This window comes from Podarcis erhardii, assembly GCF_964252035.2.
Source record: "Podarcis erhardii genome assembly, chromosome: 6".
NCBI lineage: Eukaryota > Metazoa > Chordata > Lepidosauria > Squamata > Lacertidae > Podarcis > Podarcis erhardii.
In genome coordinates this window covers 57,593,807-57,614,411 of record NC_138510.1, presented here as the reverse complement: position 1 = coordinate 57,614,411, position 20,605 = coordinate 57,593,807, and the positions used below count along the sequence as shown (strand labels likewise).

Sequence of the window (20,605 nt, the reverse complement as noted above, 5' to 3'; positions counted from 1 at the left end):
TTTATCTACTTGCAGGAATAATGTTGGGGAGGATGGGCAACAGTGGCGTTCCCTTGGTTAGCTTTTGCCAGTGCTTAAATGAATCTGTCATGAAGATAGTGGCTGTTTCCGTATGGTAAGTAAATGCAGTGTTAGGAAAAAATAAAACTTGCAAGTGAAAGTTTGGCCCCCATCTGCAATATATAACTTTCAGTGGTTGGAGTCAGGCACAGGTCAGCAATAAAACACCCGCTGTCAGTGAAGTTAACTCTTTATTCAAAGAAAGAAAAACAGCTCAGGCCTAGTGATCACAGCAACTCTTCTCAGTAGGTATTGCCCCAATGAAGCAGTTGCAAGGACTGAAGGGCCTCGCCTTCCTGCCGCTCTCTAAGGCTCCTCCAGGGTCCTTCCCCAGCAACCTAAGGCCCCTTTCTTCTTGTGTTGCTTTCCACCGCCCTCTTCATTCCTCTCCTGGTTCTGGGAGACTGGGGGGGAGGAGAGCTGGTCACAACAGGATGGAGAAACTCCCTGGCTTCTTCAGCAGCCTGTCTCCACTCTGGACTGCTGTCTGCCACAGCCTCTTCCTGTGCACTAAACCCTGTTGCCTCTTCAGCTTCCAACACATCCTCCTCCCTCTTCTCCCTCTGACTACTCATTGTCTTCCCACCACCAATCCCTTGGCTCTGAGCCTTCTTCTGTTGGAGATCCCTTGGGGTTCCCTACCTGATTCCTCCCACCATTCATCTGCATCCAGCCAGTCCATGACAATAGCTAAAACAGTATCATACCACTTTAAACAGCCATGACTTCCCTCAAAGAATCTTGGAAACAGTGGTTTGTTAATGGTACTGAGAATTGTTAAGAGAGCACCTATTAACAGGAACTCAAGCGCTATGTTAGTATCGTGTGCCACAACCACTGCACTATGGGCCAAACTACATGTGATATGGGAGACTCATGGTTCTGATTTTATTTTATTTTTAACCACAGTGTGTTATTTGGGAACCACAAATTTAATTATAGCAGCAGCTGTTGGGTGTGCATCAATGTGCTACTGTATTAATTAGGTAATTTTAGACTTTGGGTGTAACAATCTACTGCAGTGGGTGGGGCAAGTAGCTTTTTAGATGGTACTGTGTCTTACTTAATTTACCTCAAAATGTGGTAAGCCAGTTCTGCTGCATGCTTAACCTGTTAACTGGGGGCAGTTTTTGTAGCAAAGTTCACCATTACAGTTGCTTTCTCATCCACAGGGAAAATCGCCCACAGAGACTATTAACACACACCAGCATCACTGGAGGAAAATTAGTGGCTTAGGGACTCAACTTTGACTGCAAAAATGGCCTGTAGTGGAAAAAGGGTTCAGCATATACACCACATGATGATGCAAAATAAAATTTGCAATGCTCCAAGGGTGCATTTCAGGTTAAAAAACTAATCAGGAGACTAACTAATCCTGTTTCACATGCAGTTTGACTCTAAAAACTTCTGGAACTGGCCAGAGGGGATATCGTAATAGATGGCCTGTGTCACAGAACTAGTTCTGTATACATACACATAAGTTAAGTTCCTTCAGTTTTTGGGTGGAAGTGTTCTTTCACATTGAATATCACTGTCTCCTTCCCCAGGTATTTTCCATTTGGAATAGTGTTCCTTATTGCTGGTAAGATCTTGGAAATGGATGATCCATCAGCCATCGGGAAGAAGCTAGGCTTTTACGCTATTACTGTGGTTTGTGGCCTGGTGGTACATGGACTTTTTATTCTGCCAATGACATACTTCTTCATCACCAAGAAGAACCCCATTGTTTTCATCAGAGGGATTCTTCAAGCCTTGCTTATTGCTCTGGCCACATCATCCAGGTACCATATAATGAATGAAACACTGGCGCAATTTTACCTTGCACTCCTTATTTTTGTCTAGCTCCCTTACTCCCAGTTCACTAAGGCACTCATGCTGCAGGTTCTCCAAATCCAGGTCTCCCAATCTCTGGATTCTAAACTGTGAGACAATGACATGTCCAATCCATCTGACAACAGCACTGGCATTTTCTCCACCGGCCCCACCATCTCCTCCCTGCCTTGCTCAGAGAATTTTCCTGGATCTGTCAGCAGCTTCAATACCCATAACAATCCTTCTGGATTACTTGGATAGGGGACACTAATCTGCAGTGGGCTTCCTCTTGCCACTTTGGTATGTAGCCAGGTTTGATCTGGAAATCTTCTGCCCATCCCATAGAAATTATCCTTTGTGGTGTCACTAGACAAACAGAAGCTCAAGAAGGGTCCTGGCAAGAAGCCCAATGTTGTACTTTGTGGCCAGTCCCTGCAATACGTCCCCACATTCCCATAACACAAGAGCTGCTCTACAGATTAACTTCATAATCCAAACTATAAATAGAGAGATCAGGGTCAAACCAGGTGTCTCATACCAGCAGTCTTCTGCCGTTTGAGAAATAGTGCAGCAATGCAAATGGCCAGCGTATGTAGTCTTCTTATAAGAACATCCCAATACCCAGTTGGAGATAAAAGTCCTATTTGCATGGGGGGGGGGATTGTTATGTGGTGCTGATGATGCCCTGGTAGAGTTCCAAAGACAGCCATGAGAAAGGCAGTTGTGATAATGGAAGCATTTGCTTTGATTATATTGAGATGGATGACTCCTGGACCTGAGTACATTGTGGACAAAATAATATGCACTCATTCTTCTTATTTTTAAAAAAATCAGAGCTATGCTTTTTGTTTATTAGGGCAATATCTTTATTAGGGCAACCAAAACATCAAAAAATAGTGCTCAATATTTTGAGTTCCTCAGAATTCTTTGTCAGCTTGAAGATAAAAAGACTACAAAAGGGGTGTGGAAAGACCAGTAAAGGCTAAGTCTTAAGATGGAGTGTGTGAGACATTCGAGTTAGGTCATATCAGGCGCTTTGCAGGTTTGGGGTTGCACCCAGGCCTCCTGCAAAAGAGAAAACACATAATGGCTGATCCCCTATTTCTGCAAGTGTGACAACAAGCTGCTACTCAATTCCGTCTCCGTGTTTTTAGGTAACATTAGAGAAGAACTAAGGCTCAGGTTTAAGCACCTCACAGAAGCTGATTATCTATATCCATTTCAGTCTGGCTTCTCATTTGGCATTAGGTCATCACAGCTCATATGATGGCAAAAGAAATCCTGAAAGACTTGTTCTCCCTGGTGCATTCCAGAGAGTGACTACCTGCAGCAAGGCTTCTTCAGCTAGTTATTTGAACTGCACAAAAAATGCAAAATGACTGGAATGAAAGGCAATGAGAGGTAATGACAGTAGATAGGAAGCGCAGCTGAATTTTGGGAATGGGGAGAGAGAACACCAACTTTTATTGCCATCTGTTGTTGGCCAGCTCATCCTCCTGGGTACGGCTACAGTCAGTACTGACCCTGCTACTAGGACTATAGTTTTTTACGGATGCGTCTTGGCAGTGCCACCTGCAGGTCTGAGATAGCCCCCCTACTTCAGACCTTATAGTTTTGCTGACTTCACTCTCTTTTTCTCCACAGCTCAGCCACTCTGCCTATAACCTTCAAGTGCTTGTTAGAGAATAACCATGTGGACAGGAGGATTGCCCGGTTTGTGCTCCCAGTGGGGGCAACAATCAATATGGATGGGACCGCCCTTTATGAAGCAGTAGCAGCTATTTTTATTGCTCAAGTAAACAATTACGAGCTGGACTTTGGGCAGATCATCACCATAAGGTAAAAAACCAGTTTACAAAGGGGTCCCATATTTAGCAAGCTTGACTTGCAGATATTTCCTGCAAATCTGCGTACTGTGCACACTGCTGATACATGATCCAAGCATCCTCATTCATAATTACATATGGGAGAGCGTAGAGTATATTTCTGTGAATTGGTTAGGAAGGCACAGTGCTTTGTGGCAAGTGAAAGTTCGGAATGGATGCCCCATGGTAAGCCTCTCTGTTAGCATTATGATGCTTTTATGGGATCAAATTCTAGAGCTGCACATTTACCTGGGAGTAATCCTCACTGAGGGGGACGCAGGTGGCGCTGTGAGTTAAACCACAGAGCCTAGGACTTGCTGATCAGAAGGTTGGTGGTTCGATTCCCCGCGACAGGGTGAGCTCCCGTTGCTTAGTCCCTGCTCCTGCCAACCTAGCAGTTCAAAAGCATGTCAAAGTGCAAGTAGATAAATAGGTACTGCTCCGGTGGGAAGGTAAATGGCGTTTCCGTGCGCTGCTCTGGTTCACCGGAAGCGGCTTAGTTATGCTGCCACATGACCCGGAAGCTGTACGCCGGCTCCCTCGACCAATAAAGCAAGATGAGCGCCGCAACCCCAGAGTCGGCCACGACTGGACCTAATGGTCAGGGGTCCCTTTACCTTTTGCCTAATCCTCACTGAACACAATGAGACTTGTTTCTGGGTTAACATACAAAGGATAACACTTCGGACCAGAAAGAAATGTAGTAGCAAAATATACAATTTTTGATCGCCACCATAGGTATTCTCTGAAACTGCATGTAACTTCAGAGACTTGGAGATAGCTTCATTCATTTGCCCCGTTCTGTTACCCTGCCTGCCAGAAGACTCTGTGTGCTTTGAGCTCTGTTCCTTGTAAACTAGGCCCAGCTTACATTTGTCTTCTAAGCAGATTCCCAGTTGTGAATTTCTAAAATGAAAAAAGCTCAAGGATCAAATGAGCCTGTGAGCTAAAACATCTGATCTGGAAGCTCTTTCTCATAATTCCAGAAGTGTGTGGCTGCTTGTGGTCACACAGTGGTTAGAGAAAGACACTCTTCATGCTCCAAGACATACTATGATTTACTTATTACTTTGCATGTGCCAGGGCTGAATCCTGGGATGCTAAAGGGCGGACCTGGTGAAGCCTAGCTTCATAGTTAAGCACTGTAAATTTCACAAGCTTTTAATGGCTAAGAGTCCAAACTGTGGAGTGGGTAATTTAAACACAGGATGTCTGGTGTTTGGGATGGGGATAAAATAGACAGGTTTCCAGTAAAGTAGTGGTAAATGAATTATCAGACCCAAAACAAAACAACTCACTACTGAATAATTAAATCCATGACTGTGTCATTTCTAGATCCTTCATAATTTTGTTCAGACTGAACCAAAGTAATCAGCTTTATATTAGACTATGTTTTTATGTAGCTGTGATTTGCCATTTCGGTTCTTGTGCTCACTGGGATTATTGTTAAGAGCAGGGGGATTCCTGCCATTAATTTTATTGCAATTAATTGCTTTGTTCTATGCTAAATGTCATACTGCCCAGTGTGCAACCCAGCCAGACAAATGTGGATCATGTCTGGCAGCAGCCAAGTATTAGTATGGCACAATACATCGTTGGTTGGTTGGTTGGTTGGTTGGTTGCATTCGAGCTTGATGGGTCACAAGTTGCACTAAGGTGTAATAAGGTGTGTAAGGTGTATTGAAAACAAGGAATTGGATTCCGACTCTGCAGAAACCTTCTGCTGATGTTATCCCACTGACTTTAACAGTGTCGCTTGAGAAAATTATTGGGAGCTGTACAGAAGGAGTCAGTCTTTCAAATATTTGGGGCCTAACGTGAACACCTTGAATTAGGCCTGAAAATGAACTGGCAGCGACATTGCTGGCACATTAATTGTATTCACACAATATCAAGTTGAGTTTGGCAGCTTCGTGTGGTGGGACAGCGGCACAAAATTTCCCCATCAACTGTTTCTTGTGAAGGAGGGCCCCGGTCCAGCTCTAGTAGTGTGAAGCCTGTTGCATGAAATGGCTCTGGTGGGCCCCAGATAGGGATGTTCATCACCATTCACATCAAAATACCCCATCCAGCCTATTCAATGGACTTCTGTTCCAGCTCAGTTCAGATTGAAGCATATGAGAGTTACTTATAGGTGTGGATCAAATACAAGCATGGATGAAAACTCTCTATTGGTTCCAAATATGTATTCTTCCTTGTTAGATCATTAATATCCTTCTCTCTGTCTCTCTTTGGTAAAAGTATCACAGCAACTGCTGCCAGCATTGGTGCAGCTGGAATCCCGCAAGCTGGCCTTGTGACTATGGTTATCGTTCTTACATCAGTGGGGCTTCCTACAGATGATATCACTCTAATCATTGCAGTCGACTGGGCCTTGTAAGTAACTGGATGGTGTGGTTTTTTTAGACTTTTCTCTCATCTTCAAACCAAACTGAATGTGTGACTATTGAACAGCTGCATTCATAGCAAACTACAGTGCACTGTGAGCTGAAAGGTGCAATAGAGGGTGGTCATGTCATGAAAGTCACAGAATTGCTTGGCTGAATCAAACCAAAGATCTGTAGTACAGGACACTATTGCCAACAGTGGCCAACTAGATGCCCATAGGATGCCCATAAGCAAGTCATGGCAATCAACCTTTGATGAGACATACTGATTGTGAATTTGAAAATTAGATCCAATAGATCATAGATTTTATGATGGGGAGAGGGAAGGAGTTGGATCTGGATGGTGGGCTGATCCAAAACTCTGCCCCCTTCTGTAGGTCATTTTGACAGGTGGGTGGGGCTGCTTACCTGTCAATCACATGACCTCAGATGATTAAACTGAACCTGTGGCCTGCAAAGGAAGAATAGTACACTCTTGATTCTTCATTTCTTCATTTGTGACCCTGGCTTGAATTAAAAGAAGAATTCATATGGCGGCTACAAATATTCTTACTTGCAGCGTCAGCTTGAATTCAATCTACAGCTGCAAAGAGAGACATGGGAACGCACTCTGAGTATGCCCCCTGTTGTTGTTAATAATAATAATAATAATAATAATAATAATACATTTCTATAACACCCTTCATCCAAAGATCACAGGGCAGTTTACAACCTAAAGCCGTTCTTCATTTTCAGCTGTAATTATGCAATTGTTGAATTTGCTGTCTTTTTCTGTTGCCTCACGGTGACAGGAAAAAGAGCCAAATTTAAAAAGTGAAATGCCTCTGGCATAGAACCGTGGCATTATGGGAAACTAAAATGGCAGCTAGCAATGCTGCTGTTCACTGCCACTAGGGCTCATGGATGTGGGAGGGGATTCCCTGGGAGCACTTTGCTGAGGGCTGCCGTTACATCTTTTTTGGCTTACAGCTTTGACAGTGGGACAGGCTGTGACTGTGGGCAGATCTAAACATTACAGTGGCAGAGCCATGTTTTCACCCACATACACATATCTACTTAACAACATATGAAAACCTTTCTGGTTCAACCTAACCTCCATTAAGATGAAAGAAAGAAAGAAAGAAAACCTGGACAATGCTGATCTTGGACCACCCTTTGCTTTTTTAAGCCAAACATCTGGATGTTCCTGGATTTCAGCTTTATGACCCACATCAATATATTAACCAATGTGATTGAGTTTTCAGATGTGCTTGTTTGCATTGGAAAAATAAGGAAATCACATGATGTGTTTCAGATTGAATGCAGCTCTGCCAAGATGAATTTGACTCGGCTTCAAATAATGTACTAAGAGTAGTTCCAGCTAATACACCTGCCCTTTCACCTCAATTTTGTATGTTCAAAGCAGCTTAAAAGCTGCATTTTACAAATGTTTCCCTTTCAGTTTTTGCTCTGTGAAAATGAAATGGGTTTTACCTTATGACTACAAAACAACCTATGTGCAAAGAAAATAAAGTGGGAAATATATCATTTTAAAACAAAAATGTTGCCAAGAGCTAACACACACAGTAATAGTAAATGCTAATAATGGAGAGTCATGTGAACTGCAATGCCAAACATACTCTATCTTCTCCCACTTCATTCCTTTAGCAACTCGAGGAACTGAACTGATCACTTGCAAAGAGCTTTCTTCCATTGCTCAGTCTACATCAGATGCCCTTCTACTTTCCCCTTCTCACCAGTGGAAGCTGGTCCTTTAGGGCACATGGAGCACTGCTCCGCCAACCTCGGTTTGCCATCAGCCAGCTCCCCAACTGCTGCTTCCTTCTTACCATCAATCCAACAGGTGGCTCTGGCTGTCAGCGTCCTCCTCCTTAGTCTCAGCTTTGCTTGTGTAGGACTCAGCAAGGAGACAAACCAAGAACTAGTAGTCTCTGCCTGTCATTGGTTATAACTGATACAGTTGGCATCCTTGCTTTTCGCCCCACCAGTCCTAAAGGCCACTAGCCACCACTGCCTCCCACCTTCCTTCTCCTCTCTGAGCTCTCCCCACCACCACAAACATTAAATTAGGGGCCACGTTTCCTCATCCCTGTTTTAGCTCAACCAACACACTCCTGGCCCCTGAAGTGCCTTCTCTTTTCCAAGTGGAATCAGAATGTGTTCTACTCTCCATCTGGACATGCTTAATGGCTCCTCCTGCTTATGTCTTCTAAAAAAACACACATATACAAACACCCCATACAAAGTACACTTTCCTTCCTTGTTCTCCTGTTTTTGTCTTTAAAACACATTCCAGTTTTATTTTTATATCCTTGGCTCAAGATTGCTTCCTTCATTATTCACAAAAGGTCCTTAATATTTCAGGACTGATAGAAGTTTTTTACAAACTCTTTAAAGCTGCTGCACGGGATTCCACACTTTACAGAATTAATTCCAGATCAACCCACTCAAGAAATTTCTGGTGCCATTTAAATAGAATCCAGAGACCAGAAGTGCAATGTCAGTTGGGGGAAGGAGGTTGATTTAGGGAAATCCGGAGTGAATTTAGCCACTCATCTACTACCCAAATGCTATTTTGCTCCATGTTTCTTGCTTTTTCATTCCACCATGCATGCCAATATTTAGAATGACAAAGAGTAGAGCAAACAAAATGTATAAGGGTTTTCGCCCCACTGAATTGACTTTTTTGATCCTTGGAAAAAAATACATGGGGGAATTAAATACAAAATGCAAGTGCAGAAGAACAGACAGTCATGGCATAGAATCACAGGTTTGGAAGGCACAAAAATGTTTTTTGGGGTGATATCCTTTTACTTTTTTTGGCATTCATGGGATGCTTCCAGACTGCCCCTATTTTTGAATGGTTTTAACACACATACCAGAAAATCCTGGTTGATTGGAAGGTCTTGTGCAAGAAACCCACATCCCCCAAAGATTAGGTTTTTTGCAATAAGGAAAGTGATGAGGATATGCACTGGATTGTGTAGGATAACACTTGCTTTGACTCACTGTTGTCTCACCTCCCTGCAAGCAAATTGGGATGAATCTATCATAAGATCAGTTCAAGGTGCTTCCATATTTGGCCCATTTGGTCTAATATTGTGATATATGAATTTACACTCAGTAGGTACCTTTATTTCCTATTCATAACTGGCTGTTTTAGCATGATATCAGATTATATTCATGGACTTTTATTTTGCATGGGAGTATAACAGAGAGAAGTCTAAATCTGTGAGCATTTGCATAACAAAAGGAAATGGCGTCCTTAATGTCCCCACTGTGTTTTGACAGAGACAGATTCCGAACAATGATCAACGTGCTGGGGGATGCTCTGGCTGCTGGAATCATGGCTCACATCTGCAGAAAAGAATTCACCAAGGATGGGTCTGAGGTGGGAGAAAATTTAACAATGGAGTTATAGTGTTGCACTTTCAACCAGAACAATAACAAAAATGGAATGTAGCGGTAGGCACATTGTGTGGTGGATTATCAATGTTTGAGGGCTAAACTGTGTGTTTTAAATTATATTTATCCCTTGTTAACAGCCTTTCTTGCACTATACCACTTCAGACTGCAGATGAGGATGGCGCAAATACAGGAAGCTTTGTTACACCGTAAGCCTGCAACTTATGCGCATTTAACTTGCGCACGTTCAGCTTTACGCACATGGCAAAACATAAATAAAAGGGGGCAGGGTTCCAGGGGGGAAGGCTTTGGCAGTCCCACCTGCCATTGACCCAAAGTGCTTTGACCATATGTGATTTTGGCTTTAGGCGCAATCCCTGGAACATAACCCCCATAAGCTGCAGGTTTACTGTCTTGAGTCAGACATTTGATGCATCTAGCTTAGCACTGTCTACAAGGACTAGCCGTGGCTCTCCAGGGTTTCAGATGGGAATCACTCAACTTGGAATTGAACCTGGGATATTCTGCATTCAAAGCAGATGCTTAACCACTGAAATATGACCCTTCCCCATGTGTATAAATGATTCCCCTTACTTCAAAACTCTATACTTTTGGAGCCTGCTTTATAGTGTGCCTTTCAATGTGCAGGAAGTTATTGTTGTTTTAGTGTAGGGAACACCCGCACATGCACCCCCCCCAATCTGAACTGGTACAAGTCCAGAAGGGTCATAGATTTCTGAATTTGAAGCTTCAATCTGGATTGTAAATCCTGCCATTTTGAAACATGGCAATGCCCTATTGGCTTTTGACAGCTGTGTCCCTTGTGACCATAAATATATACGGTAATTCACGGCACACAAAAGTGAGTGTGGTTTAATTCCTCTCCATCTTTTGAAGGCCCCAAGTTTCCATACACGTTAACGATACCACATGTAATATTTTACCATCTCTAAAATGGGAATCTCCCTGTTCCATTCATAGGTGCCTTTGATCTGTGAAACAAAACCCATCAGTATCCACCAGATCATGGCTTACCAGAGAAATGGCTGTGTGAAGAACATGAATGAGCCTCATGGACCTCAACCATCAAAGACATTCCAGCATCAAATACCTGTTCAAGTGGAGCAAGAAGAAAACCCGACAGAAACTCATACAGAGAAATCTAGCAGTAAGGACCACTGCACTATTGAAATCAATGAACTGGAGACAAATGTGTAACTGTTATTCTGGAGGTATTTGAAACCTAATGACTACCTCGCAGCTGGAATTGGGAGATAGCCTTTTGCCTTGAATGGGAAAACATGGAATGACTGCCATGTGCGAAGTACGGCTGTGAGGCCAGCTGTGAACATCTGTGAAGAAGAAGAAAGAAGGCTTCAACGAGCATGGGGTTTTTTCAGTAGCTTGGTTGGTTTTGGTACAAAGGAACTGATCAGTGGACAACTTTGGTTTACTCTAGGCAACCTTATGTGTGCTTATGATGCTCTTTAAAAGAACTCTGACCCCTTTAAAATGATTCATAAGAGCTAACCGTCTCACCGTCCTCCTAATCATGAAGATAACGTCAATATTCACAATTCCTTTATTTCACTGAACAGCTTCAAAATTAACATTAGCCTCAAACAGTAAAACTTTTGCATTCAATTAACAGGGCAACAAATCAAAAAGGCATTTATCTTAGCGAAAGGCCAAAGTAATAATATTTCCCATTTGAAATGGGACGTCATTATTATAAACCTTACAAAATTAAATATGTTTGCACATAGCAACATCAGCTCATGGAGTCTTCCCTCTCCTCCAGAGATCATGATCTCTGCAAGGAGATCATAAGCATGTGCTTTCATTTTCAGCCAACTGCTGATTGTCATTATATGCAATCCCTGACAAACTGTGGTTAGGGTTTGCTATGGTTTACTGAAAGAACTAAACTTTAAACCATGGTTCCAGTTACAGATAGGTAGCCGTGTTGGTCTGCCATGGTCAAAACAAAATAAAAAAATGGTCAAAACAAAATAAAAAAATTCCTTCCAGTAGCACCTTAAAGACCAACTGAGTTAGTTCTAGGTATGAGCTTTCGTGTGCATGCACACTTCTTCAGATACACTGAAGAATCTGAAGAAGAAGTGTATCTGAAGAAGTGTGCATGCACACGAAAGCTCATACCTAGAACTAACTCAGTTGGTCTTTAAGGTGCTACTGGAAGGAATTTTTTTATTTTCTTTAAACCATGGTTATTGATCCTGGCTTATTTCAATGAATGATAGGAATGCTAACCACAGTTCCTGCTTGGGACATAAAAACAAACCACGGTTAATTTAAAATGGAGGGGGATGCTTCCCATCTCCTCCTTGTAGCATGCTAGAGGAGGAAAGAGAAGACTCATATGACTCATGTGTGTCATATGAAACAGTGGTTCATGTGAATCACGCCACTCTGTGTAGCAAACCACTCTGAATTGCAATTCAACTCTCCATGCTATCCATTATTCTGTTGAAATATTAGTCTCTCTGTACTCAGGTTGACTCACTATTCTGTGAGAGGAATTCAAGCACTCTAGATTTATGCAGTTAAAGTGGTTTAAAGGACCACTTCACATCAAATCCATTTTTTAAAAAGAATCAGACCCTTTGCAGTTTGGAAACTGACATAAATGTATTGAAAAGTGAGGGACGAACAAATGACTAACAGGAAGATATATAAATATCGTGACAGCAAATCAGGATGAATGCAGGACTGATACTCATTGTTGTATAACTGCCCTGCAAATAAAACAGAACGAATACTCAATAAAGGCCAGTTATAATCTAACCTCTGCATAAGCTTTGTGCAAGCAAATTCAATAAACTGATTTTCTAGAGGATCCCCATGGCAATTTCATTGCATTTCAGTAGCTGCATTCTCCTATATCACCGTTGGCTGTGATGGTAATGACTGAGTACAAAAAAGGGATCTGTGCAAATCAGGGATTCTCAAAATCCTTTTCTCTTTTACTTCTTTTGCAATACAGAGTGTTTGTTACTTGGCTAATCGCTTTTTAAAATTTTTCATGTGTATGTTGCCATGTATATTACCTTTTTGGAACTAATGAGAAGGTTGTTTGTTTGTTTCTTTAACGAACCTGTTATTTGGAAGATGGTCTCAAAGATAGGAATTAAGCTAATCTACAAATATCCTATCATGTTTGCCTTCCAAGTGCCAGATGCATGCGCTTCTCTTCTTCTTTTTCCTTCGTTTAAAAAAATCTTGTTCCATTCTGTAACAGCATCCACAGCATCTAGATGGCAGGAGTCCAAACACACACACAAAACCTGGTGCTACAGAAGAGTACGTAACGTTCTCTTCTTTGTATAGACTGTATATATACCATGACGTTTATGGCCCAGATCCTTTGACTAATATAGAGCTTGTGGTCAGAGAGCAGACTAAACATAGGCTGGGATCCAGTGTACATGACTGGTACATTTTCATTGTAACGCTGTCCTCACTTCCATAGTAAATGTTCTTGTGAACTCCCATCCTTAAACTTGTTTTTCTGAATTAATAACCATGCTCCACACACACACACACACAGACACACACACACACACACGGGGCTAGACCTTCAACTCCATTCCAAGTATCCAGCCACACATTCCTGTGCTTCTAATAATGGGAATGGCAGTCATTTGAAGTCAAAGCAGCTTGAAGGATGGGGGAAGACTGTGGCTGTTGAGTAGGCTATGCCAATTTCTCAGTCTAATTGGCAGAAGGTTATTAGAGGCGGCCAAGACTCCCATAGTCTTGTTGCACAGAAGATGGAATTGATTCTACTCTGAGAGATTTTTGTGATGTAGGGATTGTATTCAAGTGACTTTTACTCAGAGTAGGCCCATTGAGATTAATGACCATATTGAACTTACCGTAATTCCAATGGGTTTCTTCCAAGTAAAAGTTAGGTGTCTGCAACCCTAGGATTGTGACTGAGGAGAGTCGGGTTCAAATACCTCTCACTCCTGAAGCTTTCTAGCTAGGGTTGGGCCATTTGGTGTCAACTCAGCCCAAATTAGAAAGCTGGGGAGGAACCAAGTGTGCCACCTAGAGCTCCTTAGAAAGGCAGAATAAAAATGTATGAGAAACCTAGCAGGTGACGTAGCTTTATTCTTGCCCCCTGCATGATGACAAGGTACATCTGCCAAAATTCTCCTCTGCAGAACCGTTAAAAGTGTGGGAACCCTTTTCTCTTCTGCCTCTGGACAGCAGATGTGGGATCAGCAGGTTCATCTGGTAGGCCATGACTTAGGGTCAGATTCTGAAGAAGAGGTGACTGAGTGATTGGAAAGCTGCCTGCTTCTGAGACTGGAAGCTATTCTCCTTTTCAGTGCCTGCTTTGGAGAAGAGAGGTCCTTCACAGAAGATTATTTCCCTAAACCCTTCTGTTCACTTTGAGCTGACTTCACAGTTGTTCTCTCTGCATCTGCTTTCGTTCTCTTTTCTTTCACTTCTTCCTTTCTTTTAAAAAGACTTTCTCACGGATCACTCACTACGCTGGCGTTTTGCTGGTCTCCCACCCCTGCCTTATTCCTTCATTGGAGGGAGGGAGGAACTTTTATGTCACATCGTTTGATGAGAAATAGAGACGGGGCCTTTGGGGGAAGGAGGAAACGATGACACGATCTTTGCCACATCAGAGCCACCCCTAACATTTTTATATTGGTGGGAATTTGCTGTGGACCCTGGCTTCTTATTTTTATATATAGGTTGAGAGACTTTAAGAATGTTTTCTTTATTTCTCGAATCCTTAAATTATAAAACAACTCTCCCTGTACAACCAGTATGACCAATTGTACCATATAATGATTACCAGTGTTTTCAGTGGGAAATGTTTTTAATAAACATACCGTTGTAAAGAGGTTTGCCTATGTGCTACTTAAATGAGATGATTTTTCACCTTCAAACAGAGATTAATATTGTCAGATATCTGACAAGATGTTCTACAGCTCTTGAATTAGATATTTTGAATATAGCTTTCAAATTTGCATTCTCAAAGAGGATTTATTATTATTAGAAAATTTGAATTTGAATACTTTGGACATGTTGCCATCTCTCAATTGTCTTGATTTTTGCAGGGTTTGCATATGAAATCTAACAAGTTGTCAGATACTACATATAATTACATGTTAATGAAATGATATCAAATTAATACCATTGCATCATAACTACCAAATATTGTTCAATATTAAAAGCTGCTGTTTGCCAACAATCAAATACAGTTAAATGTTATATACCAAGTGGTTTTCAGAGTGTTTCTGGGGAACCTTGAGTTCCTCAACGAGAAGATAACTAATGGGGGACAAAATAAATTTGTGTACATTACTACTAATTTTCCAGTGGCGTGCACAGTTGTAAGAGAATGCTAGATGTTTTCTAACACACATTCTCAGTTAACAGTGGACAGTAGTGAGACCCAACAGTGGCCCAGGTGAACTGAGTCCGCTCTTGGACATGACCCAAGCCATTCTAAAATATGGAAGAGCTCTTTTGGTTGATGCAGAGAAAGTTGCCTGAATTGTGAGATATTATTGCATAGGACAGCAGAGTCTTGTGGCACTTAAAGACTAAACTGTTTGACATAAGCTTTTGTGGACTGCAGAACACTTCATCAGATACATATTGGGCTAAAACTGTCCTTATACTAGTCATACTAGTAGCATTTATTATTTTATTATATCACTCTTATTAGTATGAAAACCAAAACCAGTCCATTCTGCAAAAAAAGGGGGGGAGGCTATTTTGCTTATTCCTTTATGACATGGATTTGGTGCATGTCTCTCCACAATTATAATCTCCCACAGTTTACTGTTTGAGAGATCTATAATTAGAGTCCTGAAACATATGGCTGCCACAGAATTTGCTTCTATTCTCTATTTGTGCATGCCCAGCAGAAACCATTTCAGTAGTGTGGAAGAGGGGGCCCGGTTAGGTAGGCAAACTGTGAATTCAGTCTCACATTAAAGCATATGGCTTGGGTCTCGTTTTCCTGCAATATATCACTGCAGCTGTTGATTATGTAAGTGGTATGTGTAGACACTTTGTACTGGTGAAAATGCTTCTCATATGTTCTCCAGGAGACAATAAACATGTGATCCCCGCAGGCTCAGAAGATAATATAAAGCAAACCATCTGCAAATCACAACTGCGGGAGATACCATACCGCTCAATGGAAGGGAAATAGCTTTGAATTGGCAATGTTTGCTGCTGTTTCCTTCTGCCTTAAACCCCACCCCCAAACTGAAAAAGTAATTTTCATTTTATATAAACAGGCTTGGAGAACGCAGAAAGGAAAAACAGGAGAGGGAAATACTAAATGGAGAAAATAATAATAGAGGAAATCAGATCAATTAAATAGGCAATGTAACACTCCAAGAATTCATTATTAGGGAAACTTTAGGCTGGAGTTTCATTTGACTTACAAGTGGAGCAATAAAATTGAATTCAGCAGCTTTCAATGCCTGTCTGAGAGATTTCCAATATTTCCTGCAGCTTTCAATGCCTGTCTGAGAGATTTCCAATATTTCCTGCAGCAGACTAGGTGTTGCAAATTCCCTCTAGCCTCTCTCCAGTTAGACCACATATGTAGCTGGGGAAAAGTGATGTGTGGACCCGCCCAAGTGTATGTGCATGAAAGGAATTTGTTTCAATGCTATTTTAACTAATTTTCTTTAACTTTCTGGGAGCTGAGCTGTACCCCTGACTCAAGATCCGCATGTTGTGTCTTGATGTACTGAAAGCCTAAGAAACAATAGACATGATTCAGTTTACAAGATGAAAACTATTATTTAATACCCAGAATTATCCCAGAATTCCCTTTGTCTTTCTAATTCCATGTTAAGTCAGGGTATCCTAGCTGCACTGCAGTTAAAACTCAGGCATTCTGGGATGCTGTCTAGGATCAATAAACGTATCTTCCACCAGTCAGCGACTACATCACAGTTTGCCTCCTTTGTTCTACAGCAGGGGAAGGTCAAAAGCAGACCACGGTCAACTTAGTAGTGGACCACTGGCCAAATTCCAGTGGGTCACCTACTTTCTATGGGCTTCTGGGCTTCTTTCAAATAATGCTGGGTGACTGTGTGGGCCTCAGCTCTCAATATTCTTACGTAAGGGTGCAAACTCAGGATAACTTCACATACATTAGCTACTGATTAACTGTCAAGAGATCCTGAGTGTTCATTCTTGTTTTTTTAAAGTGGATGTGTTGGTGGACTGTACAGATTTTAGTTAAACAGAGAGAGGGAGAGATGGAGAACATGTCACATATTGAAGCCACTCCTTCCCTGTTCTAGGAGTAGCTAGGCTGAGGCACAAAAAAGGGTTGTTATAGCTATTCCACAGATATTTCTTTCCCTGCTCTAATTTCAGGCAGGTCAAGGATTAGTGAAGGTCAGGATGGGGGGGGGGCAGAGACAGGAACAGTTCGCTTCCTTCTCCTCTCATGTGGTTTTTAAGTGCATCTGGCTGGTTGCTCATCTATTCCTGAGTAAACTAAAGGCAGCCATCTAGCACGCGGCTCAAACTTAGAATTCTCCTGTTTCCCAGTGACATTTTATGGGACAACAATGATTCCAATAATGATGCGGCATTATTTTGACCTACTAACCCAATACCTATAAAACCATGCTCCAGGGAACTCCACTGTTCCTCAGAAGCTTAGCAAAGATTCATGACTGATAAACATGACTGGTAGACAAGCTTGGCTAAAAGACAGCTTGCCTATCACTAGGCTACTAATCTTCCCCTGCAAACTGCAGGTATAGCAATCTCAAGTCTCAACGGGCTGGAATATGGAACCTGTGGGCCTCCAGAAGTTGTTGGACTACAACTCCCATCTTCTGTGACAACTGGTCATGCTGGCTGGGTCCGACTGGAGTTGAAATGCAACAGCACCTGAAGGTCCACAGCTTTCCCATCTCTGATATGAGCAATGATGAAGTCTCCCAGGCCTGACCTGTGCTGACTGTGCACCTGAGAACATGTCCCAGCATCTTCTACAAAGTGGGTGTGGAGCAAGGCAAGCAAGAATGAAGAGAGTCTTCTCCAAAGATAAAAAGCCTGAAAAATTCCACACCGTGGTTCCCACGGATAATCCTGTGTTAAAATTATATTTTATATGAACAGCTTTGCTTGTTAATCCTTGCTTGTTTGCTTACAAGAAAAAGAGAGAAGGAATGATTAATTGTCTTTGTAAGCCAATGCAAGATGAAACACGTTTATTTATTACTTTAATCAAAAGCTTCTAAGACACAGAGTTTTAGCCCAGCAGTGTCAAGAGACAGTAGAATCTATGCTTCCAGGAGGAAAGCCCCATAGTAAAGGAAACCCCACTGAAAATAACCTGTTCATCTAAGGTGTAAAGCTGAAGACTATGCTTATAAGTCCTCTTGCCATCACGGACTAAAAGAGCACAATTCAACCAAATGAAGCTGACCTGCAGATTATACATCAACAGCACAAGCCTATGCTCAGAAGTAAGTCCCTTTAAGTTGAGCGGACCTTACTCCCTGGTGTTTATAGGATTGAAGTCAAATGTGTTACACACACATTTGCAGCATATTACTAAGGAATCAGGCATTTAGAAAACATTACCACAAACTATTTACTAAATGGTTGCCTAGAATGTAATCTAAATATTTAATTTCTTAACAATAATATTTACTTGTTTTACACATAAGAAACACGTAGACTAAGCATTTCTTGTATTTCGTGTGTATCTGAAGAAGTGTGCATGCACACGAAAGCTCATACCAAGAACTGACTTAGTTGGTCTTTAAGGTGCTACTGGAAGGAATTTGTTTTGTTTTAAGCATTTCTTGTGTGCAAAGGACAGTGAATCTATTGCAGAGATTTCAAAACCAACGCAAAGCAAAAGTGAGCCAATTTAACCACAGAATACAGGTCATCACAACATGGCATAAATTCAAGGAATTAAGCCCCTGAAAAATATTTACTTGCTGTACGCACACACAGACCCTTTCATACCAACAAATAAACATACTCTCTCATAAAACCATTTGCACACACAGAGAGACACACACACCTGCCTAATACACTACTCCAGTTGCTAGCATCTGGCGTGATTGCAAGGGAGGCGAGGACTGCTCAGAGGAGAGAACTATTGGGCTAGTGGTAGCAGTAAGTCAGGCGGCGGGCTCCAGAGAGCATAGGAAGCCAGTTAGCCCGCTTAATACACTGTGATGTCTGCCTTCTACTCAGTGTACTCTTCCATAGCTGCTAGGCACTGAAGCTTAGAATGAGGAGGAAAACAGAGGCCTAGATTCATACCAGAAGCAAGGTTACTATGGCACCACAGAGGACTCATTTCAAGCTGGCTTTAGGCCTTGTTTCAGGACTTGAACAGCCCTAATCTCCCTTATTACTTGTATTGAGAGAGAGAGAGACAGGAAGAGTACAATGTTGTTATTCATTGATCTCTCAACAGCCTTTGATACCATCAACCATGGTATTCCCTTGAGTATATCGGCAGGAGTGGGAAATGGTTCCCCTCCTACCTGCAGGGATATTTCCAGAGAGTGGAAGTGGAGGACTTCTGCTCAGCCATTGTTCAACCTCTTGCCACCCCAATGCTTCTTAACAGCTACTTGAAGCCACTGAGAGAAGTCATCTGAGGACCTGGGTGCAGCATTACCAGCATCTAACTCTAGCTCTCCATGTCATTGGAATCAGGTGGGGTTCCTCAGGTGCTGGGCCAGTGCCCAGAGGCAGAAAGGGGCTGGATGAGAGTCAACAAAGGGACATCAACATGACAGAGGCATGGGTGGTTCTCCTGTCCAGGAACAGGGAAGATGTCCTGGGTGCACTCCCCATGAAAGAGCAGGTACACAGCTTGGGAGTACGTCTGGGATTCATCTCTTTCATAGAGGCCCTCTTTCCAACACCCAGTGAGACACAAGCAACAGCATTCCTGGATCAGGATAGCCTTGCCATGGTGCTTCATGCTTCACTAATTAGTTTATTGTCCTGTGCTCTAAATGGGACTGACCTTGAAGATGCTTCAGAAATTGCAGCTGCTGCAGAATGCAGCTGTCAGGGTGTTGAGTGGTATGCTATTTGAAGTCATGTAGCACTGACCCTGCACACACTACACCGGCACCAATAACTTACTGGGCCCAGTTTAAGGTTCTTGGGTCTCAGATAGTTGAAGGAGTACCTGTCCTGATATCTACCAACCCAAGCCTTAAGATCTGCCAGGGTGAGAGGCTGCTGCACTCCCAGCAATACGTGGAGTTCACCACGGGCTGATGCACTGCAGGGTGTTCTGGGTGGTGGCATCACATCTTTGGAATGGCCACCCCCAGGACATCTGATGGGTCTCCTTAGTTCTCAGTTTTAGATAGAGCCTGAAGACACATCTCATTACCCAAGGATCTGTGAATGTTTGATGTATTCTAGCATCAGATATTGTGATAGATTTAGCTGTTGTGAGATCTGACTGATATGATTTCATTGTATTTATTCTTGTATTTATTATGTATGCCACCCTGGAATATTTTGATGAACTCCAGCTAAATGAATTGAGCAAATAACAAATAAATTTGCACACTGGTGTCACGATATTATTGAGCATCTAAATATATATTAGACCAAAAACACACCCAAAACCCCCAACCCATCTGGCTAAAAGGGTTGTTTACATCCATTGTTATAGAGATTTCTCTTCTACTGATAGCAGCAGTGCTGTATTGTGAGCAGATGGTCAGGGCTGGAAGTGTGCTGCCTTTGGCAAAGGGGATTACAAATGAGGCCCTTAGCTTTAGGACTACCACAGCTCAGCTTCTCTGAGCTTAACTTAAGGGACTTTGGGATCAAGTTGTGGAGTATTCTTTGTGGCTGCTAAAGATATCTAGGCTACACGTGACACACAGAGAAGAAACAAGATGTACATAGAGGTCTATCACTATGTATGGGTGTCTCCAGGATGTTGGTACTTTACAGGAAGAATTCAAGTGCATGTCAAACTTTTAGGCTGGCATAATTAAAGCACTCTTGTCCTAGCTCAGCAAATTTGCTTTAAAAAAATTG

At 42.1% G+C, this 20,605-nt stretch overlaps 1 protein-coding gene across 2 annotated transcripts in view; it reads left to right on the top strand.

Moving 5' to 3' along the window:
- The window catches only part of SLC1A7 (solute carrier family 1 member 7), a 39,722-nt gene extending 28,256 nt beyond the window's left edge, over positions 1 to 11,466 (top strand). For both annotated transcript variants that reach the window (XM_081866903.1, XM_081866904.1), the window contains 6 exons: positions 16 to 115; positions 1,608 to 1,841; positions 3,517 to 3,711; positions 5,979 to 6,113; positions 9,416 to 9,515; positions 10,511 to 11,466. In XM_081866903.1, coding sequence (XP_081723029.1) covers positions 16 to 115; positions 1,608 to 1,841; positions 3,517 to 3,711; positions 5,979 to 6,113; positions 9,416 to 9,515; positions 10,511 to 10,747 — 1,001 coding nt within the window. In that variant the 3' untranslated portion in view covers positions 10,748 to 11,466. The remainder of the gene's footprint in view (positions 1 to 15; positions 116 to 1,607; positions 1,842 to 3,516; positions 3,712 to 5,978; positions 6,114 to 9,415; positions 9,516 to 10,510) is intronic.
- Positions 11,467 to 20,605: the final 9,139 nt, after the last annotated feature.